This window comes from Cynocephalus volans, chromosome 17 (assembly GCF_027409185.1).
Source record: "Cynocephalus volans isolate mCynVol1 chromosome 17, mCynVol1.pri, whole genome shotgun sequence".
In the NCBI taxonomy this organism is placed as follows: domain Eukaryota; kingdom Metazoa; phylum Chordata; class Mammalia; order Dermoptera; family Cynocephalidae; genus Cynocephalus; species Cynocephalus volans.
Window position 1 is genome coordinate 4,018,516 of NC_084476.1, and position 25,187 is coordinate 4,043,702.

A 25,187-nucleotide genomic window follows, 5' to 3' on the forward strand; every position below is an offset into this window, starting at 1 on the left:
GGACCCGTCGAGGCTCAGTGAAGAAGAAACAAAGTGTCAGGACGTCCAAGATTTCCAGCGCCGGTTTTGCCAGGGCCACGGCTGTTGTTGCCAGGCCTGTAAGGGATGTTCCTGGGGAGGTCGCCTTGGGCCCACATTTAGGCCTGAGAACATGTCCATCCCCACCCTAGACTTGGTGAGGTGGCACTGTGTCACTCATCCAGACTCTGAACCTTGTCATCTAGACCAGCCTCCCAGAGGACAGAGACTGGGCCTTCTCCGCCTCAAGCAGATGGTGCTTCCCTAAGCCTAAGCTGCTTAGCGCCAGCTGTCCTGTGCATGGCAGGAACCCGTCTGTCACCCTCACCCACTGACCTCTGTGGAGACTGGACTAGGGCATGCTTGTCCTCTAGAGCTGCACAGGATCTTGGACCCCACCTCTGCGTGTGGGGTGCCAGTGCTACGTCCTGTGCTTGGGGCCCTCCCAACCGCATCCTTAGGTCAGTCTGAGGTACATGGACATTGCGGATGAGTCTGTGAAGTTTGCTTCCAGGCAGGACTTGAGGAACTGAAAAGATGTTGACAAAACCTATCTGGTGGCCTTGCAATCATTCCCAATTGTCAGGGTTCCTGGGCCAGATGAACCCGTACTGCAGAAGACTTGCTCTGGGCAGACGGGCAGCTACTGAGGCAGTGAGCAAGCCAGGCCACCGGCTGCACACGGAACATTCTGGGACTGCAGGCTGACCCAGCAGTTCCATTTCTAGGACTTTAGCTATTGCACTTGCACGGCTGCAAAAAAAAACCATGTACAGCGAGTACAGCCACGTTCAGGATATGCTGTTTGCACGGGTGACAAGCTGGATGCTGTCTGTGGGCCCATCTGTGTTCAGGGAGCACTGCTAGTCAGGCATTAAACACATGAAGTAAATGCCCAGTCTGTAGAATTGGGCAAGAAAAAAGTGGCAGGACAAGATGCATGGTGCAGGACCTTGGGCACACACTAACAAGGCAGAGAGGACACAGCAGCTGCTGACAGCAGTGGTCTCCAAGGAGGGCGCTTTGCTTTGTGCGTTTCTCTATTGGGTTTTAGCAATCATTAGATATTACTGATATAAAACATTTAAAAGCCAAATAAGATGTGAACAAAGATAAAAATAAGTGAGAAGGGGAGTCCTAGAGGATGTTTATTTAGAAAAGAAACATCAGCTGGACAGTAAACACCTCCACATTTGCATAGCCAGGCAGACTTTGGAGCAGAGAGCAAGTGCTTTCGCAAGGGCTCGTGACACCTGCCCCTCTGCGCAGCAGCAACGCCGTGTGTCAGACACCGCAGGCAGTAGGAGCTGCACCCCGGGGTCGAGAGGCCTGAGGTCCTCCACCATCCAACGGAGAACCTGCCTTTTTCAGCCATGTTATTAAATTTGAAATCAGTGTAGGTAGCTCATGTGGGACAACACATTTGTTTCCTAAATGTGTTGTGGATCCACTTGCCTGTGAGCCTCTGTGTTTGGAGGCAGGTGTGGAAGTTACCACAATGTGTCACGCATGGTGACTTGGAAACCGGACTCAAGTTGTAGATGCAGCAGAGCCCGGCTGAGAGCTGAGCCCGCCGCTGAGCACCCACGCTAGCTACACTGGTCGCTGGTCGGCTCCTGCCATGGTCATGCAGAAGGGTCTCAGGCTGGACGTGGCCACAATCCTCTCATCTCATTCTTAGATCTGACCCATTCTTTACCAGTCAGAAGTCAGAACTAAACAGCCTATAAGAACTTGACAAGGCTTTAATGGGGGCATACTGTGCTTGATTTATCTGGAAGCATAACAGAAGAACCGCATCTAGCAGTGCCCAGGCCTGGGCTGTGTCTGGCTGCACCTGAAGGATTTGGATGTCACTGCAGCCAACTCTAAGGGTGGCTCCACAAGGGAAGTCTCCCGTGGACCAGTCACACCTTTGCTGTGCCGAGGGGCTGGCCAGCCCTCCCTGGGCTTCCTGGGCTCTTGCAGCACAGCCTGATCCTCATGCTCATTACTTGGGATCTCCAGTAAGGATGAGAATCAAGAGGACAACGGGATGAAACACACACCCGTTTTCCTCAAAGCTTGGTGCCTGGCCTCGGGTTTTCACCTTGGAGTTACATAATCGTGCAGAACTTTGACTGGCCCGTATCCCGGGAGACCTCAAGCTTGTTTTTGTCCCGGACTAAGATGGCCTCGTTTCCATACTGTGAGTACCACATGCTGCGACTCCTGCTCAGGTACGTCCCAGGCGGCGCAGATTCCAACTTCTGCTGCTGCTGTTGCCAGATGAGCAGGGAGGTGTCCCTGTACCGGAGGCGGGCATGGCCTTCAGATAGGGCTTTCTCTGCCAGGGGGATGCGGCCACTCATCACCCCCCTTCCCCAAGCTCCGTGTACCGTGCTGCTCTGCGATGGCCCTCACGTGTGGAGAGCTGCCAACTGCTTTGTGCTAAATCAACTGATTCACGACTTTTCCCGCTGTTGGGTTTGAGGATTCCTTAACTTGACTGTAGAAATTAAGAATTCAGACCATTTGCAGGCAACCTCCTTAGGAGGATTGTGTTGCACAGAAACTTGAGACGTGCCTCTGAGCATTCTCAAGACTCTTGAGAAGTATTCAGGAGTCAGCAGACAGGTCACAGTGGCTCCTGCAGACACAGTTGTGTGGAGCTAACAGGGACCAGCCACCACTTTTTGGGAGGACTTGTCAGGTGTCTCCTGCAATTCTGACACCACAGCCTGGATCACTGAGCTTGAAGAGCAGGGTGCAGTGTCCTGAATGAAAGGACATCGTACAACTAGTCAGAGCTGGAAGAGGCCCCACAGCATGCCCTACGTGACTCTGTCCACCTGCTGCCTTTCAGAGCAACAGGGGGTTTGATAACATGTTGGGGATTTGGGCGCAGCCGTTCAGGTTTCTTTCTGGCTAGTCGTCAACTCTTCCCAAGGCAATGCTACAAAGCAATGAACATGCTGTCAGGTGTAGGGAAGGCAGGGGCCCCCAGTGGTAGTGACAGTCTTGGTGACACAAAATCTTAAGTCTTTTTGGGTCACAGGGCTAAACCAAGCTACTTACATTTAACTATTTCTCACCCTCCGTGTTGCGGACTGTGAGCCTGGGCTCAAGCCTTAGACCTGTGCCTAATCCCAGAACTTTTGTTAACTAGTGGGGATGCTGGGGAAACTGCTTGTTGGAGCTTCGGTGTCTATCTGTGAAATAAGAGTCACGAGCCCCTGACAGGGCACAGCTTATAGGAGACTGCTGTCAGGCAAGCTTGCAGACGGGGAGGGTGCCTGCCTGAGCTGGCCATGGCTAGGCAGGGCGTGGTACTCACCCAGCCACCCGCGCCGCCTTTGTGATCCAGGCATCCAAGAGGCCCCTGGACCAAAACAAAAATGCTACCAGTTGAAAACCTGACAGGGAAGCATCACACCCCCTCCCCAAATGCTTCCCCCAGCCATGCAAATTCCTTCCTTTCTCATCCCTGTATGGAGCCTGCCCGGTCCAACTCATTACCCTGGGGGCCCCCACGGCCCCCCTGTCCTGTCCGCCTACCCCAGCTCGCCCTCCCGCGTCCCACCCCTGAACATCGCGGGTCCCCCCGTCCTCCCGGCCCCCATCTCCCTGCCCGCGCGCGGGTCCTCTCCATCGTCGCCCCGCACCCCCATCACAAGCGCGCCCCAAGTGCCCCCATCCTCCTGCCCCTCATCGCCCGCCGGCGCTCCGCACCCCCGGTCGCCCTCCTGCGCCCCCAGCAGCCCCCACCCCGTCGCCCGCCCGCGCCTAGGTACCCCCATCGTCCCCGCGCCAGCCGCCCGCGGTCACCCGCGCCCCGGGCCTCCAGGACGCGTCGGCCGCGGGGCGGGGCCGCGGGGCCGCATCTCCATGGCAGCACGGCAGGCACGGCGAGCCGAGCGCCGAGGCCCGGGGGGCGGTGCGTCGAGCCGGAGCCATCGATGGCAGGGGAGGGCGGGGCGGGGCGGAGCGGCGGGGCCGCGTCTCCATGGCAGCATGGCAGGCGCGGCGAGCCGAGCGCCGAGGCCCGGGGGGCGGTGCGTCGAGCCGGAGCCGTCGATGGCGGGGCGGGGCGGGGCGGAGAGCTGGGGCGAGGACGGGCCTGTCTCGCGGGGTCGCTGTCCCGCCGCCTCCGCCGCCGCGGGTCCTGTCGTCTGGGCGGTAGCGCCTTTTACTGCGGCGTGTGCGGGCACTCTTGCCGCTGGGCGTCTTGCAGTAGTTGGTACCGTCCGTTTTAATTGGTCACGTGTGGTCCCGGGCGTACCGGCTCAAAGCGGACCTGTGTCGCCTCCTTCCCGCCCGGCCCGGCCCGGCCCCGCCTGCACACGCGGCCCCTCTCCTCCGCCCCCGCCGGCGGTCACACTCCGGTAGCGCTGTCGTCTGTCCTCTTCTCCAAGGTCCCCTTTTACTGTTCCCCCTAACAATGAACATCGGGGAACGCTGGACTCGCAACCAAGTGCGCAGACATCCGCCAGAACAGTGTGCCGGACCACAGTTTCAACAAATGTCAGAGCATGCAGGCGTTCGATCAACATGACCCCCAGAAAACTAATCTGTTTAAAAGACAGTAAAGAGATAACTAGAAGAAAACCCATTCATGGGATCATTAAGAAATGCACTTCTAGGGCTGGCCGGCTGGCTCGGTCAGGTGTGGTGTGGACAGCTGTGCCCACCAGCCGCACACACACGACGTGTATACAAATAAATGAATTTCTCATGGGTCGAAGAGGAATTCACAGTGAAGACTTCTAAATATTGTAACTGAGTGGTAAAAATACAGCTATCAAAACTTGCAGGATGCAGTGATATGCCTCTGATCACAAAAAAGAAAGGTGCTCATCACTAACACCAACATTAAGGGGGACCCCCTGTGTTACAGAATGGAGGGGGCATGAGCTGGGGGGGCTCTGTGTAAGAGGCCAGGTGCAAAATCTCAACAAGGCTCAGTCTGGTTTCTGTTTTTGTCCTTGATGTTATCTTAAGGTCCTGCAGGATTTTGATTTGCTTCAGTGTGGAAGTCAGTGCAGCTTTCTTGATGTCTTCCTTGGATTCTCAGGGTGTGACTAGTACATGCCTCATTGCAAGTCTGCAGCTCCAGGCTGACTGGAAAACAGCTTTATGTTTATGTAAATAATGTCATCCTGCCACATGACCAAGGTTCAAAGTATCAAATAACCACAGGAAAAGAGGCAACAGTACAGAAATGCATGCTGAGCTAGGCTTTCTGTTTATCTTATATTCTGCTGGACAAGCTTACTTTTATTTTTGTGGATTCAGCCAGCAAGTTTGTCTTACAAACTTCCTGCAAGGCTCAGGCCTGCTCCAGCCCCAGGGGAAAAGAGTCAAATATGATTGAATTGGCGGGGGGTGGGTGGGGTGGGGGGGGGTGTCCACTGTTACAACCACAGAAACTGTAGGTGTTAAAAAGATAATAAAATAATACTGTTAACAATTTAATGTCAATACATTTGTAAATTTAGCTAAATACAGCTTACCAGTATGGACATGAGAAGAAATAGAAAGCGTGAATAGTCCTATTAAAGAAGTGCAGTCTGTATTCCAAAACCTTTCCCCAAGGAAACAGTGGGCCCTGTTTGTGGCTCTGGAGAATCCTACCAAACATTTAAGGAAAAAATAATGCCATTCTTACAGAAAGTTTTCTGGAAATAGTAAATGAGGGAAAAATCTCCAGCTTCTTTTATGAACTAGCAAGACTTTGATACCAAAACTCACAAAGACATTACCAAAAAGGAAAATTAGTGGTTAATTTCACTCGTAAACATAGATGTGAAAATCCTAAACAAAGCAGTAGATCTAATTCATAGATATAGATAAATATGTACACACACACTTATATAACCAGTTTGATTTAATATTTAAAAATTCAATCAATGTAATTCTCCACATTTACAGATTAATGAAGAGAAAAAAAGCATATGATCGTCTCAATGTCTGCAGCAAAAGCATTTGATTCAATTTAACTTTCATGGTTAAAAAAAAACTCTTAGCAAACTAGGAATAAGGATGGAATTTGCTTAGTCGAATACAAGGTTGTCAAAGGACACAATTACAACAAATTCGAAGATCTCAATTGGTTTTATTGTGATCTTCATTCTATAACAACAACACTTCATTCTATAAGACAGAATAAGTGCTCCAATGAATTGAGCAGAAGAGGTTGATTTTGTAGACATAAAAGGCTGAAGAAAGGGCTGGCTAGTTAGCTCAGTTGGTTAAAGCACTACCTTGTAACACCAAAGTCAAGGGTTCTGGCCAGTTGCCCCCTCCCTGCCCAAAAATAATAGTAATTAATAAATAAAAAGCCAAAGAAAGCAGAAACAAAAACAAAAAGCCGATTGGTCATTTCAAGCCCCTTTCTTGTTAGGTGGGGACAGAGAGACAGAACAATAGACAAATAACTAGTAACATCAGGTTACTTCAGGCCGTCTCTTTTGTGTAAGATTAAAGCAGAGGGAACTTCATTACCCCACCTACTAAAGATTTTAACTGGTCTGTTTGGGAAGTTGGCTGTTATCTCTCCTGATTTCTCAGAAGGTCAGACCGCAGCTTAGTTTAGGTTTGGGGTGACGTGGAACTTAGCAGAGGTGACTCCATTTGGTTTTTAGTCTGGTCTGTTGAGGCCTAGTACAAGAACTTAGTCCAAAACAATGGCCTCCTAGGACTTTTATTTAACAGTTCCGCCCTTTTCGGTCAGGCTCTCACCTAGGTGAGAGTGTGACCACATCTTAGGGGACTAGCTCCACTCTCAGTTACCATTATTCTGGGTTCCCAGTCTCAGGTCATTTGTGCCACTCATAGTGTTGTGAGGCACCTCCCACAAGAATGCACTTACACGCCACTCATGCAGGAAAGGGCAGTTTATTCTCTCCAGCTGGCCAGTGACTGGCCCTCAAGGAGCAACCAAGAGAGAATGGCCCTGGGCCTTGGTCTTGTGGGGTTTTTAAAAGCAAAAACCAAGGGCCAGCCCGTGGCTCACTCGGGAGAGTGCGGTGCTGATAACACCAAGGCCACGGGTTTGGATCCTATACAGGGATGGCCGGTTTGCTCACTGGGTGAGCGTGGTGCTGACAACACCAAGTCAAGGGTTAAGATCCCCTTACTGGTCCTCTTTAAACAAACAAACAAAAAAAAGCAAAAACCACATCCCGTTGGCACATGGGTTTGTCCAGGTGCACAAAGCAAGCTAGGTAGCTAGGTCACAGAAGCCAAAAATGAGCCGTTCGAGCCATCAAGCGTACAACTTTTCACTGTGTATGGTTCCTGTTCCCATGTAATAATTCACTGTGTGTGGCTCCTGTTTCTATGCAACGGTTTTTGTTTCTATGGGAAGGTCAATGGTTTCTCATGCAGAAGGCGGGGATAGTCTGACAATGGGAATGGAGCAGCGCCTTCCCAAGATGGCGTTGGTATTGCTCAGGATTCCCTGTTATTGAATCGAAGGCAGTCACAGCCAGGGGGGTCATCCGGGATGGGCTGAGCAGGTGGTGTGCTAAATTCCAGGAACTAGGCCATTGTGTCAGGTCAGACGGGGGTAAAGTGGAGTTACTTAGGTTAAGCAAGCAATTCTACAGAAGCAGATAGCATATGTATGAGGCTGTGGGGAGCTCTATTGCAATAGGTTATGGGGTCCTCATTATTACGCGTTTCTTTGAGTTTTTGTTGTCACAGCCCATTTGACAAGAGACCATTTGACGATCAATGGATGGCTGCATAAAAACATTTAAAACTTTTGCAAGAATACAGCACACCAAGGAGGCTGCTGTGACTATCAGGTAGATAGCACTAAGAGTCGGAAGTACGCTTCTTAGCCAGGGTCCCCAACAACCAAACTAACTAAATTTGATCAGATCAGAGTCAGACGAGGAGTCTGCCCATTTTAACCAAGTAGCCTGTTCATTACAAGCGTCCTGTTCATTAATCTCTTTTGTAACTGAGTCTCTACAATACCCAAGTATTTATCCATGTGCCGCAGGAATTGTTAGCAGCCACAGACTCCTCCCTGTTCAGCTAGTAGGTAACCGATCTAGCATCCCGTGACTGGGTGGAAGCAGAGAGTGACAATTTGTAAGTTACCCACAGAAGCTACTGATTTTGAAATTTTAAGTACGGCATCTTCCTGCCAAATGAAAAGGGAAGGGATAAATAAGGAAAAATTAAGAGAGGTAAGAGTCTCGTTTTAATAGAAAGTCCTGTACTGAGGATCTTAGGGAAAACACTGTCCACAGCGTGACGCCAGCAGCTTCTCCTCCTGGTTTACAGTTTAAAGGTTGTGGCACTGGGTATTTCTGGGGAACTCTGGGTGTGGCCCACACATCAGGCGTGAAACTTGTCCCTTGAAATTTACATTGAGTTGTCCAGCTTCAGCTTTTAGGTCGTTCGTCAGGAGCAGAGCAGTCCTTGTTTGCAGAGTTTTAGACAGATATTAGAGAGAACGAGAATTCAGAATTCCATCCAGTCTACAGGTAGACAATAAAACTCAAAAACAGTAAACAAGGGCCGGCCTGTGGCTCACTGGGGAGAGTGCGGTGCCGATAACACCAAGGCCACGGGTTCGGATCCCATATAGGGATGGCCGGTTAGCTCACTTGGGAGAGCGTGGTGCTGACAACACCAAGTCAAGGGTTAGGATCCCCTTACCGGTCATCTTTATATAGGGAAAAAAAAAAAAAAAGTAAACAAGGCTTCAATGTAATAACAGGTGTACTGATAGTTTTCTTTTGAAACATAAATTTTTCTGTCTACAGTCCCCCCCACTTTTACCAAAGATAATCACTGTGAGACCAATTTGCTTGGCAGTTTCACAAACCCGTCAGTTTCTTCACTGCAACTGAAGAGGGTAAATCCAACGATATAAAGTTTTGACTTTACATGAGAAACCTTTACTCGTCAAAGTTCTTTTTATTCTTTCTGTGAACATCCTTGAAGACACAATAGTTCGGGATCATAATTACATGCAAAGCACTTTCAGAAAGCGCATCAGGATAAAGCAAGTGACTGGACATCAGGACTTCAAACGGCCACAGATAATGACCTGGTGAGAGCTACACAACTGACAAGAAGGTTTGGTTATTTCTGTGGCTACAACAATTTAAAATAACCAAAATGATGACCAATAGCATTTATACCAAGGCACATCAGATTTCTAGGAACCTTATGCAATCTTGGAACCATTAATAACACAGCCACATAGCTATTAACTCAAAGAAGGTCAAACGTCATTTCTAGTTTTGACAATGCTTCCCGTAGAATTTAACCGATCAGAGAAGCCCAACGGATTGTTTTTGTGCAGGGGGTAGGGGGTGGGCCGCCGGCCAGTGTGGGGATCTGAACCCATGACCTTGGTGTTACAACCAGTTGAGGTCAATACCTCTCTTTTATAGAACCTTTGAGAAGTTCTAGGACCTTTGGAACACCTCAAAGTTAGTTTTAGGTCAAAAAGACTTAATTTTTAGAATTTGATTTTGGGAAGTTTGTCAAATGTCAGAGGTCTAAAACACTTTATTAAATAGGATCGTAGATCAGTGAAATAAAACCAAAGTGACGAAAGACTTCAAAGGCACAAGGCACAAGAAACTGTCTTGGTAAAACATGGAATCTGTTTCCTAGGTCAGTTCCTAAGAGGTCAAGGAAAACCTCTCAAATTTTTCTAAGAGGGGATCAATGCTCCGAGAAAACCCTGTTGTTCCCACACAGGGCAGCAGACCCCAGCCCTGCCCCAGTGTACTCTTGATTTTAATGCTCAATTTTTAGAAAAACTTAGAAATCATGCCCTTCTAATTTTAGCCAATTTGTTCACACATAAAATTCCTTTTGAGAGCAATCTGCCTCAGGACAAAGATGTACTTTCCCTTTTCTTTATTATTTTGACTACACTTTCTCAGGCAAAGGAAAAACATACTCTCCTTTCACCTTTGTTTATCAAAAATATATCCTCATACTTACACATTTTTTTTATCTCTCCTACCTACTGGTTCCTTTCTGCCTCATTTCTATTTCCTTCCTAAATCCATATTTTGAAACAATCTTTAAATAATCTCTGTACTAGACAAAATTGCTCCTTTAAAGAAATATATATATAAAATCCTCATGTCTTTTTACAACTCCTCACCACAAACGCATCTTACTTTTCTTGTACGCCTTGCCTACAGAACTGTTTCCCTATTGCTAGTCATTTTAATTAATATATTAATTAGAATTTTTAACTTCCTAGGATTTGTGAAATCCTAGGAAGTGATCCATCTTAACTGTTTGTCACATACCAACATTTTATGAACCCTCATTTCATAATTTCTAGACACATGTACTTCCTCATGGAACAATTTTTTCATGCTTACTAACAGGCCCAAATATATATAGGTTTTCTATACCATATAAAACCAAGATGTCAATGTATATAAACTTTGAACTCATGCTTAATAATTAATTTTTTAGTATTTTAACTTATTTAGAAATGACCTGGACATTTAATGGGTATCTATTATTTAATTTCAGCTTTAAGATTCAGGTTACTAAAAAAGACTTTTTAAAACTATGAGGGTAAACATTTAGGCCGGTTAGCTCAGTTGTTTAGAGTGTGGTGTTGATAACACCAAGGTTGAGGGTTCAGATCCCTCTACCAGCCAGCTGCCAAGAATAATTAATTAATTAACAGTTTTTAAAAAATGTATGCCTAATTTACTTGTGTTTAACAACCACGCTTGCTGAAAAAGGCAAACCAGAAGGTAAAGTACTCAAATCTTTAGAAATCAGGATCCCATTCTCATGTTGGATCTTGATTTTCTCAGAGCTGGGATGGCTTTGGCTCCAAGATCTCCTTGACCAACTTATCCAATGATTTTCCAGTTTCTGTCTGACCCCGCCAGACACCCGAGGTCCCCTTCCCTAAACACACAATATTAAAACTGCAGTCACTTTTTGCCAGTGGCTTATCATCTACCTCAAACCCGAAGGCCACATGCCCTGCCAAAGCATAAACTAACCCTGGGTACCCCCAAAAGCCAAATTGATCAGAGAGCTCAAATGCAAAGACAGCAGAGCTCAGACTGGAGAGGGACTTACAACTCTCGGGGGTCCATGAGAAAGACAGTGGTCCCCCCAAAGAGGAGTCCAGCAGAGCCTCTCTGTATTCCTCAAGGGGTCTCAGGGGTCATCAGCAGCCTCCTTCAGGTCCCTTTGTGGTCGCCAGAACTGTCAAAGAACAAAATTGTAACAAATTTAAAGATCTCAATTGGTTTTATTGTGATTCTAGAATCAGACAACATTTCATTCCATAAAATGGAATAAGTGTTCCAATGAGCTGGCAGAGGAGGTTGGTATTAACTCTTCTTGTGGGGGGGCTGGCCGGTACAGGGCGAACCCCGGATCCTGGTGCTATCAGGGCCACGCTAGAACCTCCTGAGCTAACCAGCCAGTCCAGCAGGTTGGTTTTATGGACATAAAAGGCTGAAGTCAGCAGAAAAGAAGAACAAAAAGTGGATGGTCATTTCAAAGTTACTTTCCTTGTACAGTGGGACAGGGAGACGGAACCACAGAGAAGTAACTGACCAGTTGCCATCAGGTCACTTCAGGCCGCCTCTCTTGTGCAAGATGAAAGCAGAGGGAACTTCATTATCACACTGACCGAAGATTTAAACTGGCCTGTTGGGGAAGCTGGCGATAACTTCATACCTGCCCAGGCTGCCCCTGGGCCAATTTGGTTTCCATACGTGCATTTCTACACATCTTTGACCGTCCACATAACAAAAGCAAAACAGAAAACCCTAACACTGCATCTCTGCCTCGGGAGCTGCAACTATCTTTCCTACCAGAGGGAGACACTCTCACCCTGTCCCCAGAATGAAGAGCCGCGGAGTCTGGACAGTCACCGTGCCCTTTTCTGGGCTATATTCAGTCTCTCTCCACCCGAATGTGCTTTCACCTGAAACTAAATTGCAAAGTTAAACTTTCAACAAAACTTACTGGAAATAATAAGAGGAATAGTAGATAAAAGAACAGCTAGATACAACGTGTACGTACTTACCAGGCGAGGGCTGACACCGGTGGCTGTGACCGTCCTTCCTCCTGTAATAAGTCACAAGGCCATGCTTGCTGTTTATAACACCCTCCCACTGTCCATCTCATGTTTTCTCTGCCCTCAGCTGGATCTCAGCTGCTCAAGGTTCTTTAGAGGCGAGGCCTAAACCTTCATCCCAGAAGGGTGGAAACCCTCAACTATCACGCCACTTACGTATGTACGCATGTTTGCTTGCTGTATCTCTCTATTAACTTCTATTATTGGTGGTAGAAATACTAAAACACAGCTCAGAAAATCCCCTGGTTTCCAAGCATACTTCTTCTGGTCTCAGTATAAAGCAACAACTCCCCTTCTACCTGGCAGTAGGGATCGGTCACTCCAGCCAGTAAAGTAACCCACTTCTCAGTGTTTTGATTCTGGTATGAGGAGCCCCAAATTGCCACGAGTTGCACCTGAGGACCCTCATTTGCATCTGGACCTAATTTAAGTAACAAGAGCATGAGGCCATAAATAGACGAGGCTTTGGGGGGACTGGGAGGGGCAAGTTCATCCTGCCCCTGCAAGGATAGAAACAGTACACATCCAGAGGACAGACTGCTGCAGATTTTTTTTTTTTTTTTTTTTTTTTTAGATGACCGGTAAGGGGATCTTAACCCTTGACTTGGTGTTGTGAGCACCACGCTCAGCCAGTGAGCAAACCGGCCATCCGTATATGGGATCCGAACCCTGGGCCTTGGTGTTATCAGCACCGTACTCTCCCGAGTGAGCCACGGGCCGGCCCGACTGCTGCAGATTTAAACTTGTTCACGATTCCTTGACACTTGTCTCATCAAAACTGGAGACTCGTCCTCCTTTGCTTGAGCATGAGCTGGTCTGAGAGACTCTTTTCTAAAGAGCAGGAGGTGGCAGAAGGAACACCACATGACTTCTGAGGTCAGGTCCATGAATGGTGACAAAGCTTCCCGCAGCTCTCTGGGTCTTGGGATGCCTGCAGGGGCTTCTGTCCTGGCGAGGGCATGGCCTCGCTGCTGCCCAGACTCCACGACTCCTTTCCAAGCCTGCCTCTGTGAGCTTCCTAGAGATATCGTGAGCTACCATTATTCTATCCTGTTTAATTCATGCCAGATTGGATCCTTTTACTTGCAGGGGAAAGCTCTGTATTGATTTCCTGTGGCTGCTCTAACAAATTTCCACAAACTTGGTGACTTAGAAATTGGTTCTCTCACATTTCTGGAGGTTGGAAGTCTGAAATTAGGTTGTTGGCAGGTCTCTCCCCATCCAGGGGCTCTGGGGGAGAATTTGTCCCACGCCTCCCTTGTGGCTTCTGGGGGCTGCCAGCGACCCCTGGCCTTCCTCGGCTTATGGCTGCCTGGCCCCACCTCTGAGTCGATGCTACGTGGCGACCTCCTCTTCCGTCTCCCCTCCGTGTGTCTCCAATAAGGAACCGTCTTTGGATTTAGAGCTCACCCAATCTAGGATGACCTCATCTCAAGATACTAGGTTAATTACATCCACAAAGACCCTTTTTCCAAATAAGGACACTTTCACAGGTTTCAGGGATTTGATGTGGATGTATCTTTTGGGGGGTCCACCATTCAGCCCACTGTTTCTGGGCTTATAACAGAATTTCTGAAATTGGCTAATTTACAAAGAAATAGAATTTATTTCTTACAGTTTTGGAGGCTGGGAAGTCCATGGTCCAGGGGGCACATTTGATGAGGGCCTGCTTCTGTGTGGAAGCTCTCCAGAGGGTCACGTGCTGACCAGGGTGTCACATGGTGAGAACGGGCTGAGCAAGCACCAGCTGACCTTCTCACTTGCCCTCCTTAAAAAGCCATCAGAACCAGGCCCGTTACGCCATGAATGAATCAATCCATTCATGAGGGCACGGATATCTAAAGGCCCCAGCTGTCAAGTACCACGCTTGGATTTCCCACCCTCGTGGCACCTTTACGATGAGGGTCAAGTTGGCAATGCATAAAGTTCTGGGGAACGCTTTTAACCCATAGCAGAACCCTAACACAGAAATTGGTGCAGAAGAGATGAAGGGAACCTGGGATTGGTTATTCGGCCAGGCTGTGTCTAAAAGCAATGGAAATACGGCTCATCTCGGGGAGTGCGGAGAAGGGGCAGAACGGCTACGGTCAGGAGTCGCTTAGCGATGGGGAACTTCTGAGAAACGCGTCCTCAGGTGAGTTCACCGCTGTGTGCACATCACAGAGTCACTTACACAAACCTGTTCGTCCCCACTACACCCCTAGGCCATGTGGTGTAGCCCGGTGCTCCTGGTCTCCAACCCTGTGCAGCACGTGACTGTACTGGATGCTGTAGACAGTTGGAACACGGTGGCAAGCATGTGTGTGTCTAAATACACCTACAGTAAAGAAGGCCACGTGTTGCGCTGTGACGTTGCTGCCTTATAGTCCTGTGGGACCACCATCATTTGCATGACTCATTGTTGACCGAAATGTCCTCATGCAGTGCATAACTGTAATTAAATTGTCCCCTGTGGTCGCCAGGGGTGACGAACCCAATGAAAGTCTCTGGAGAACCCAGGAATGGTGCCCAAAAAAGAATTTACTGGCCATGGCTATGGTGTGGGATGCCTTTTTTATGGCTCTTCAAGAAAGAGAATAAAAATCAAAGATTCCTCAATTGTAGTCCAAAGCACAGACCAATACCCAGGGATGCTGTCTGCCTGAAGCAGGGGGTGGCATCGTGTAAGGCTGAGGCCCCCGGGTGGTCTCAGGTGAGGGGCAAGTGCCAGGCTCAGCAGGAAGGAATGCCCACTTCTGGCCCAGAGGATTCGGAGGGGTCTTGGGACTTGCGATTCTTGAGTGCACTGCCCCAGGTGTCCCCATCCTGAGGCTTGTGGCCCTACTGCTTCCCAGCTGTGGCCCTGGTCTGACCCAGGCGACTTGCTGGGCTTGAGAAGTCAGCCCTCCCCGCAGCTCTCAGCATGGGCGGGTCCTGACCCTCAGCGTGGGTGGGGCCTGACCTTCAGCGGCTGCTGCCTTGAACTGACTGCAGGAGATGAGTCTCTTCATACTTGCAGCCAAAGAGGTCCCCTGCTTCCACACTCTGCCTAAACAGACGATTAATCCCCTCAGCTGTGCACTGGCATTCTCCCATGCGTTCATAGCTCCCTGTGACAACTGTCTGGGATATCACACCCGTGCGAAGTTCTGTTCCACAGGACCGCCTCCCAGTTCACTGCTGGGGAAGGTTTTAAACAATTGCTGCCTCCAGCCGGGGACTCTTGACTTCCACCTACCAGCAGCATCGGGGTTCTTGTCACCAGCTGGTCACAGGAGAGTGACCCATAACAGCATGTTGCAGCCAGCTTCCTCAGCTACTCCAGGCACCAACTGTTGTGAGGGGAGGGGTGGGGATGCAGGAAGGCACTGGACGTTGGGGGACACAGCAGGATCTGTTTTGCCTGAAGGAGAAGGGATGGGGTGGGTAAGGAGCCATCAGGCCTCTCCTGCACCATGGGCAGAAGGGGCTACTTGCCCCTCTAGCCACAGTGGCAGGAGGAGTGGGGGCACAGCTGGTGTCTGGTGCCAGCGCCATCAACAAAGACCTGTCATGAGGGCAATAACAAAGAGAACCAAGTGTCCAGAGCCTGGAAGTGCAGATGCACAGGTTTGTGACATCTCAGGCTGCCGAGGCGGGTCAGACCAGAACTTTGATCTGTGTTCTGGAGGGACAGGAGAGAGGGGGTCTTGGGCCTGGGGAGGAGAAATGATAATAGCACAGTGCCCGGTGGGGCTCAAGTTAAGATGTGCAGCAGGAGGGATGCCAGTGTGTGCCCGTGTTGGTGACGTGCCTGAGCCATGGGAAGGACCCGTGTGCAGGCAACAGTGTCACGGGCCATGTCCAAGGCAGTAGGGGCCTGGAAGACCCGGGCCAGCTGGGCCAGGCTGAGCCGAAGTTCCCTGGTGACAGAAATGGCAGGGGCAGCCGTCCACAGCACAGGGCTAGGACCCACTCCCCCAGGCAGGGGCACTGGGGCCCACCTGGGGGTGCTTGAGAGAAATGGGAACACCCTCTGCTGTAAGCATGTGGGGTGTGGACAATTCAGGGCCGTGGGGACCTTTCTAGAGTCAAAGCAAGCAGAGTGGGGAGCTGTTTCCGAGGAAAACCCACTGGCTGGACTGCATTTGCCCTGAGTCTGGGGAGGGTCAGGCCGACCCAGGAGCAGGGCATGCCTCTGTCTCAGGACCCTCACAGTGCAGCCTCTGCCCTGGAGACACACGTGGGGACACTGAGGCCCCAGGCCCAGAGTGTCTGGGTGGAGCCCTCGCTCATGGCCTTTCTCTCTCTGAGGGAGCCCCTGGCCCTCCTAGGGTCAGCCCCAAGCACAGGGGAAAAGCTAGAGTGGCAACAGCTCCAAGGTCCTCCTGAGGATTCCACGTCTCAGAGGTCACCCCTGCAGGCCCCTCCCATCCTGGGATTGGCATCTCCTGCCTAAGCCCGACACCTGGCCCCGTGGAAGAGCAGCTGGACCTTTATCTTCTACTAGATGGAGCCAGGAAACCTGCAACAGCCTCAGTAGTGATGCCCCCTCCCATGGAGCCGGGCTGAGCCTGGTGACCCTGCCAACCCTGAAGGGGACCTCTGCTAGGTTGGGGCAACTGCCACATCACGTCAGGATGAAGCTCGGGATGTGCAGTGGGGTGGGAGGGGAATCAGGGTGTCTGCAGGGGCTGAGTTGTGCTCAGAAACAACATGGCAGCCTCCGGGACCCCTGGGATATCCCCAGGAGGCAAGAGGCTGGCACGGCTGACACCTCCCTCCTGACTATGACAGTCCTGGGCCAGCTGCGCATCCCGTGTCTCCCGGGCCTCGCTCAGGAACTGTTTTCTGATGGGTTGGCTGGATGCACAATGAACTCCTGCCGGGCACTCTGGTGGGCCCCAGAGGACACAGAAGAGGGGAGACCACAGGTCAGGCCCACAGGAGACCATCCATACCCAGGTCTCTAAGCAAGGTGCAGAGGACACTGAGGGGGCTGCAGGAAGTGATGACTGAGACACACGCATTTTCTGGGTGGTGCAAGCTCCGTGGCCCACAGCTGGGCAAAGCCAGAGGCGGCTGGGCACGCAGGAGCAGGAGTTGGTTGGTAGCAAGGGGCTGAGATGTGGCAAGAATTGCCTGAGAGGCCAGGAGGGTGGACAGACTCAGAGGGCAGAGGGACCCAAGGGTTTTGTTCTTGTTTTGAAAAATAACAAGCAGCTTTATTTAAATACAATTCACATACCATACCATACAATCTACCCACTGGAAGCGTATGATTCAGTGGTCCTTGGTGTGTTCTGAGTTGTGTGACCATTGCCACCATCAGTTTCAGAACGTCTTCATCCCTCCTGGAAGGAGCCCCGTACTCATTAGTGGCCGTTTCCCTGCCCCAGCCCTGAGCAGCCACTTATCTGCCTTCTGTCTCTATGGATTGGCCTGTTCCAGACATTTCATGTAAATGGAACCTTACTGTGTGTGGCCTTTTATGTCTGCCTTCTGTCACTGAACATAACGTTTTTGAGGTTCATCCATGTTGTAGCATGGATCAGAACTTTGTCCCTTTTTAAGGCTGAATAATATCCCACTGTACAGATAGACCGTGATTTGTTCATCCATGTTTTGTTTTTGATGAACATTTGCTATAAACACAGGTGTGCAAGTTTTCACGTGGACACGGTGGGCTTTGAGCAGCAGGGGGCATGATCAGGTTTAGAAGGGTCACTCTTCCTGTGGGATGGGGCTGTCTGCAGGGGTCAGGCCGAGAAGAGAGATCAGAAAGACTCCGCCAAACCTGGAGGAAGTGTCATGCCTCCCACGTGTGCGCACACACACACACGCACAGGTGAGCATCCGAGCAGCCTCCAGAGCCTACTTTCGTGAGTCTCCCAGGAACTGGTAAAGCTTGCCCTGAGTCTGAGCTGATGGAGAAGGAAAGGCCCCTTAGAGACAACCCTGGCTTTCACTGTGGCAGGGGTGCCAGCCTTAGCGCTAACCTGTTCATGCCCCGGTCACACATGGCCCCCACAAGCACGGGGAGGGGCAGGTCTCATTTCACCCGTTCGCAGAGGAGGAAACTGAAGGTTGCGCCTCTGGGGGAGCAGAGCCGGGCTCCACACAGACCCGACCCCAAGCCCAAGCCTGCTGCTCTCACCTCACGTCCTGCAGGGCGGCAGCCACCAGACACGTGGGGCTTCGGAGCTCCTGAAGATGTGGCTTGTCTGACTGAGGAAATGAGCTTTTGGTTTTAATCGATTTAAAACTTGATATTCGTTTCCATTTCTGGCAAACTTTTAAGTATATAGGAAATAACTTGGATATGAGAATCCACTTTTCGTCTGTAAATTTTATAAAACCTAAATATAGATCAAATGTTTCTGATGAAAATTTAGAGTTTAAATTGAAATGTGCTGTAAGACTAAAATACACATGAGATTTTGAAAACAGCATGAAAAAAGAATGTAAAATGTCTCTTTAGTAAGTTTTTCTGCTGATGACGTTGAAATGATAACGTTTCGGATATACTGGATTAAGTAAAATGCTTTATTAAAGTTGATTCCACTTCTAATTAATTATCAATCAGCCATAAAAAGGAGTGAAGCACTTACTGGTACGTGCTGCAGCGAGAATGAACCTTGGTACTGTGCTGGGTAAAGGTGAGAGACACAGCAGGCCACACATTGTAGATTCTATTTACATGAAGTGTCCTGAATAGGCAAGTCCATAGAGACAGAAGGCAGATTCGCGGTTGCCAGGGCTGAGGGTGGGTGGGAGGTCAGGGATGACCCCTAATGGGTACAAGGTCTGTTTTTGGGTGATAGAAATAATACAGGGTTTGACACACTCACGCTGTGGCCTAGCAGGGTTGACATGTCCTCTTAGCTGTGCTGACTTCATGTCCCCTAAGGAGGCATGACTGGGGACAGGGGTGGCAGGGTAGTTTTGAACATTAACAAGGGTGGGGGCAGACCTAGAGCCGGGCTCTCTCTGTGTCCCTAATGCCATGGTGTGCTGCCTCCCTTCCAACAAGCGCAGCCAGAGCATGGTGAGCTGAGCCTGCCAAGGAACATGTTTAGTGGCATTGGGTGCCCCAGCATCACCCCTGGGGTGGCACAACTCACAACCAGCCGTGTGGGGCTTGGCTCTTCCCCTTGGCCAGCCTGGACCCGCACCTCTTCTCCTGCAGCAAGGTGACTTGTTGGTGCTGTGATGAGAGGACCCTGCAGAAATCTGCAGTCTACCCCCATTCTCTGCTTCTCGGCCTCATGCCTGCAAGTGAATTAACTCCTGAAAGGAAACCTTCCCTTCCTGAGTGCCTTCACCGAGTAGCCCTGAACACATGACCTCAGTGGCCGCTAACAGAAGGGATTAAAGCCTCCGGGCAGGGCTCAGAGAAAACTGCCCTGGGTCACCCAAATAGGCATTAGAAGGTGCCTAAACAATGGCCGTTCAGCAGCAAGATTTCAGAGATCACAGTTTAGGGTACAGTCCATTGTTTACGGCATTTGACTTAACACTGAGTCCAGACAACAAGCAGTAAAAAGTCTATATTTTGCCTTTTCAGATGAAATGTAAAAAGCCCACACCCGACAATCCAGCTGGGCGTCCTCTAACTTCACGGTGGGCCACATGGTCTTTTTCTACACCTATAATTTCCCGGGAAATTGTGACAGCTGAATTTGCATGATGTAGCTACAAATGGAATCTGTAAAATGTGTGTGTTCCCGTGGTTTGGACGTGAGAATAATTCCTTCACCCAGTCGAGCTGGGAAGTCAAAACACTCACTTCCCCAGGAACAAAGCCAGTGCTCAGTGAATGTTTTCTGGAAAGAGGATGGATGGACTGATGGGTGGATGGACGGGTGGAGGGACGGGCGGAGGGATGCAGGAGGAGGGAGGGATGGACTCTGGCCTCAGGAGGGGCTCCTTTGAAGGAGACATTTCTGTCTGTTCCTGAGGGCTCGGCTGTGGAATCAGTGCCCCTCAGCCTTGGCCCTTTGATAAAAAGTACCAAGACCCTGCAGCAGGTCTTGGGTTTGGGGAGGCCCGGACTGAGAAAGCACCTGGCCAGGCTGTACGTGGTTGTCTGAGGGCTGCGTGGACAGGAATGGTCTTGGATGTTTGGGTGTGTGGAGAAAGCTCTCCAGCTTTCCACCGCGGCATGCACCACCTGCAACAGGAGAGGAGGCACATGTGCTCCTCTTCACAAACCATCTCTGTGCTGTCCCGCAAATGAGGACCCCGACCTGAGGGCAAATCTGCAGAAGCCCGGGAGGGCAAGGCTGGGCGGGGCATGGACTCAGATTTCTCCTGCACCGCCACCCTTGCTACCATATCGCTAGCTGAAAACAAAAGCGGGTCACTCTGCGGAGGCATGGTAGGAGATGGATGGGATGCCGTGTTCAGACCTGGCATCAAAACCCAGCTCTGCCAGTTGTGTAACCTTGGCCAAGTCTCTCAAACTCTGGAACCGCCTTCATCTGTAAATCAGACAGGACACCAGACCTGCCTCCTGGGGCGTGGGTGCACTGGCTCGGAGCAGGGGTGCAAAAAGGGCTTCCTGCGTGTGGCATGAGCGCCTTCCAGGCAGAGAAGCAGGCGGGGAGCCCAGGCCCGCCTCCCGCAAAGCCGCTGCTGCCTCTCTGCTGGCGCCTTCCTTCAAAAGCCTCCACTCTGGAGCCCGGGGGACCCGGCAGACACCAGGCTTCCAGGACCTTGAGGGTGTAAGGGAACATTCCTGCTGTCCTTTCCTCTTTTAACTCAGACTCTTCTGCTCTCTTTCACCCAACTTTGCTGCTCCCATCTGTGCTTAGGGCCGGTTCTGCACCGCAGTGGGCGGGGTGCGGGCGAGTGTGAGCGCACGTGCACACACACGGGTTTTAAGGCGCTTCTCTCTGCTGCTGACTCAGTGTGCGTTTTGGACACTTCAGCCTTTCCCCTCCCTCCCTCGACACTTACCCACCCCGATCAGCGTGTCAAGCGACAGCAGAAAGACCCAAGCATGGAAACAGCAGCACTGGGTGTGCACACAGGTGCCGGGGGCCTGGCATTTGGACCCGGCTCCTTGACGCATTGCTGAGTACCTTGGGCAGCTCCCGAAGTGCTCCGTGTGCTGGTTTCTGCATTTGTCACTCAGGATGATAACAGCTCCTAGAACTGATGGAGTGCCTGTGAGGCTCAGAGGAAGTGACCCTCACCCAAGCCAGCCCCTTAGACTCAAGAAACAGGAGTGGCTCTTACAATTGTGAATTTTGTTAAAATAAAACAAGCTGAAAGTGATAATGTGCTATATAAATGCAAATACTATATAATGTTAAAAATTCACAGAGACAATGTTAAAATATGCTGCAATGTTAAAACAAGCTACAAATCAATAAATAGATTATTTTGCCTTTTTAAAAAAACTTTGAATCAGTTTAACATGTGTGTGGCTTCTATGGAAGAATATATTAGATTTAAAAATCATAGTGATTTCCCAAGCTGTTGTTTTATTCATTTGGTGTTTCATTCGCCAAGAATTTCTTAAGCACATATTATGTGCTGAGGCCAGTTTTCGTGCTGGGCATGAAGCACAGACAAGAGACAGATGGTCCCTGCTACCACAGAGCTGACAGTGTGAGAGATGAGACATACAGTGAACGGACCGAACTACACAGCTGGTGGTGGAAAGTGCAGAGAAGTAAAGCAAGGCGGGATAGGAAGTATGGCTGTGAGTTGCGGGGCTCTCTGGGGAAGAGTCCCCTGCAGAGGGGACGTGCAAAGGCCCTGAGCTGAGGACATGCTAGGCATGGTGGGAGGGCTGCCATGGGTGTGTTATTGGGGGAGTGTGTGTGTCACGTGGAGCTTGCACGAGGATGGAATTCGATTTTACCTCCAGTGAGGTGGAGCCACAGAGGGATTGCATCTTGGCAGGAGAGTGACAGAGTCTTGTCTAAGTTTGCTGGGTCCTTCTGGCCGCTGAGGACACACTGAAGGGTGGAAGCAGGTGGAGGTGGTTGTGGACCCAAGGAGAGGGGGCCCGGGCCTCAGATGTGGAGGGGCCAGGTGTGGTCAGAATCTAGACAGAATGCGACAGTGAGTTCTTCGGACCCACTGATGGGTTGGATGCAGGGAGAGTAGGAGAGGATCCAAGACAACACTGTGTCTATTGGTCAGTGATTGGGACCATGGTGACATTAAGTTCCTTTGCGTTTTAAAAACTGCCACTTATCCAAGCCCTGCTCCAGCGGAGTCGAGTCTCCTGTGCCTGCTCCTCCAAGTCACCCCTTTTTCTTCATCACGGACGTACTCAGTGTCGATGGTCCACTCAAGTCTATTCCTTCCGGATGCCTTGCCACCCGCTCCCCACACCCTCTCCCACTGTCGGGACCCTCCTCCTATACTTGGGAGTATGTGACTGGTGTGGCCACTTCCCACACCTGGGCTCTGTCTGCTCAAATGGACTGGGAGCCGATCACAGGGCAGTGAGTGTAAGTGGCTCCCTGGGAGCCCATCTGCATGGAATGCGTGGGACTCTTGTCCCCCGAGGTGTGCAATAGGCAGCCCTGGCAGACAGCGCTGAGTGCAAGAGGATGTGGACAGCGGCAAGGTTTTCTGGAACGGTGTCCCCACCCCCAATAAGTCTTCCTGATGTGGGCTTTGAGTCCGTGCAACCCTGACCTGCTCATCACACCATGCCAAATGTTCAGAAGAGAGTTTCCGCCGGTTTTCGTTCATTCGTTCACATCCATCCTGTTCGTAGAGCCTCCCAAGGACCCCGTGAAGTACACAGGGTGGGCGAATGTCCCCACTGCCCAGATCAGGACCTGGGAACCAGAAGGGCATTGTGATTGGCTCAGAATTTCCCAGTGGTCAGGCCTGGGTCTCCTGACTTGGCTATTCTCGAGGCTCGACCCCAGATTCCCCGCGCAGTCCCCAGGAAGGGCTCTCCTGGGAGCAGCTGGCGGCCAGGGGGTGCCTGAGCCCTCAGCACCACCAGGGGGAAGCAGAGGGACGTCTGCGTTGCCGGCCGGCGGCCGCCTGAACCCAGGCCTGGGCTGGTCTGCTCGGTTGGTTCCCTGCCCGGGCAGGCAGGCCAAGGGCAGTGAGGACAGAGGCCCCTTTCTTGCTGGGGAGAGAAACACAGGAATAAATGTGGCACCATTCACAGGGCGCCCAGGCGAGGGGCTGGGAGGAGCTCCTCCTCTGGGAGCCCCCTTCTGCCCCAGCATGCCAGGCCTCTGTAAAATTTATGCCGTTCATGTCCCACAAGCAAGTCTCACAGGAGCCGGGTGGGGGGTCTCCCGGTTCTAGAGCAGAGGAGACGCAGCCCTGCACCGCAGCCCTGCACCGGGAGGGCGCCTGCGCAGGCTCTCAGACGTGGCTCAGCCTCCGCTCCTGCTTTGTGATTCCTTGCTAACCTGCTGTCCCCCATCATCCCATTGCGTCTTGTGACAAACGTGCCCCACTGCAGCTTCCTCAGAGAAAGGACGTCCTGACAGGAGTGGCAGGTTCACCTGTCACTTGGCCTGAGCTTACCGCCTGCAGGGACTAGCTGCTCTCCTGACCTCTCTCTGTGGCCTGACCGTGGACGGGGCCCCCCATGCTTCCTCCTCAAGCTGGGAAGGGGCAGGTCTGGCTCTCTGCGGAGCTCAATTCCTAGTACAAGACCCCCATGGAGGACACCTGGGCCCAGGGGACCCTCTCTGGACTTGCAGTGAGGAGGGGTATCATCCCGCTGTGGCCCCGGCCCAGGGGAGCCAAGGGAGAAGGGAGACTGGAGCACACACAGGGTGTCGCCTACTGCTGCCCCAGCGGACGAAGGCCCGGAGTTCAGCCACGGGTGTCCAGGTGGGAGGCCCTCAGAGACTGGTCACCGCCTTGCCCCCCATGACTGAGCCAGTCTCAGAGAAGGGCTTGGACTCGCCCAGGGTGCCCAGCGCATCCGAGTGAGAACCCTGGGCTCCGGACGGCTGAGCCAGGGTCCGTGTAATTTCAATTGCGGAATCTGCTGTTTATGTCCTTGAAGCCCCTCCCACTGTCACAGGGCGCCAGCTGGACAGAACACTGCCCCCCACCCCGGGGCGTGGTCCAGGAAGGAGTTCAGGGCGGGTGAGCACGGGGGTGGTGGCGGCCACCCTCCGCTTACTCCACCAACTCCACCTCGGACGCCCGGATCTGCCCGTCGGGCAGCCGCAAGTGGCCGGGACTCTGGGCCAACAGCCGGGGTCTCCCGGCCGCTGTGCGGGGTCGGGGGGCTTCCTGCGGGCCCCCGGCCAGCGCGGAGCACGGGCAGGGGCTGCAGGGAGCTCTGGGCCCGCGTGCCTCCAGCGTTGACTTATCCCTCCGGGGCAGCTGTCTGGGCCAAGGGGGCGCGGGAAGCCTCGGCCCGGCCCGGTGTCCCCTCCCGGGTCTGTCCTTCCCAAAGGACCGTGCGAGGGCTCCCGGCGCGACAACGGCCACCTCCTGACCTCCGCGGAGGTCCGGCGGCACACGGGAGGGACGCCCGGCCGCCGCCCCGCAGGAGAGGTCACTCGCCCCGGGAGAACGGCCCCCCCAAAGTCGGCGTGCCCCTCGGAGGACGTCGCCGGGACCCAGGCCCGCGCCGCAGCCCCCGCCCTCCGCAACTTTCGCGGGCGGCCGCGGGGCAGGAAGTGGGGGGGCGGGGGCGGTGCCTGGGGCACGGGGAGGGGCCAGGCGACAGCGCCGCCCCGCCCCCGGCCCCGCCCGGCCGTGGCCGCGCCCCCCGCGCCCCGGAGCCGCCCCGCCGCGGAGCCGCCGAGTCCGAGCTCCGCGCGCCGAGCCTCCCGGCCGCGTGAACAAAGCGGCGGCGACGCGGGCGGCCCAGGCCCGGGACGCGCGGAGCGGGCGACCCGCCGAGCCTTTGTCTGGGGCGGGGCGGGAGCGGCGGCCGCGGGGCGCCCCGAGCGCAGAATGCGGCGCCCGGCGGGGCGGGTCGGGGGGCGCGGGGTCCGGCCCGGGGCCCGGGGGCGCTCGCGCGCGTGAAGGCGGAGCCCGGAGTCCGCCCCGCGGCCGCACGTGGGCGGGAGCGGCGGCCCGCGAGGAGCCCGGGGAGGCGGAGGAGGAAGAGGAGGGGACGCGCGGCGGCGCGGCGGGGACCCGGGGCCGCCGCACGAAGCCC

The 25,187-nt window shown here is 52.4% G+C and overlaps 1 protein-coding gene and 1 long non-coding RNA gene across 2 annotated transcripts; both read right to left on the bottom strand.

Moving 5' to 3' along the window:
• Positions 1-1,208: 1,208 nt before the first annotated feature.
• On the bottom strand, positions 1,209-2,704 carry BRD3OS (BRD3 opposite strand). The gene has a single exon (XM_063082606.1). It carries the CDS (start codon positions 2,367-2,369, stop codon positions 2,115-2,117), a length of 255 nt encoding a protein of 84 aa, XP_062938676.1. The 5' UTR covers positions 2,370-2,704; the 3' UTR covers positions 1,209-2,114.
• Positions 2,705-2,840: 136 nt separating this feature from the next.
• On the bottom strand, positions 2,841-3,849 carry LOC134365635 (uncharacterized). Its single transcript, XR_010022133.1, has 3 exons — positions 3,792-3,849; positions 3,335-3,379; positions 2,841-2,953 (listed from the first exon to the last, which is right to left on the bottom strand). It is a non-coding gene; the product is annotated as an uncharacterized LOC134365635 (long non-coding RNA).
• Between the last annotated feature and the right edge of the window lie 21,338 nt (positions 3,850-25,187).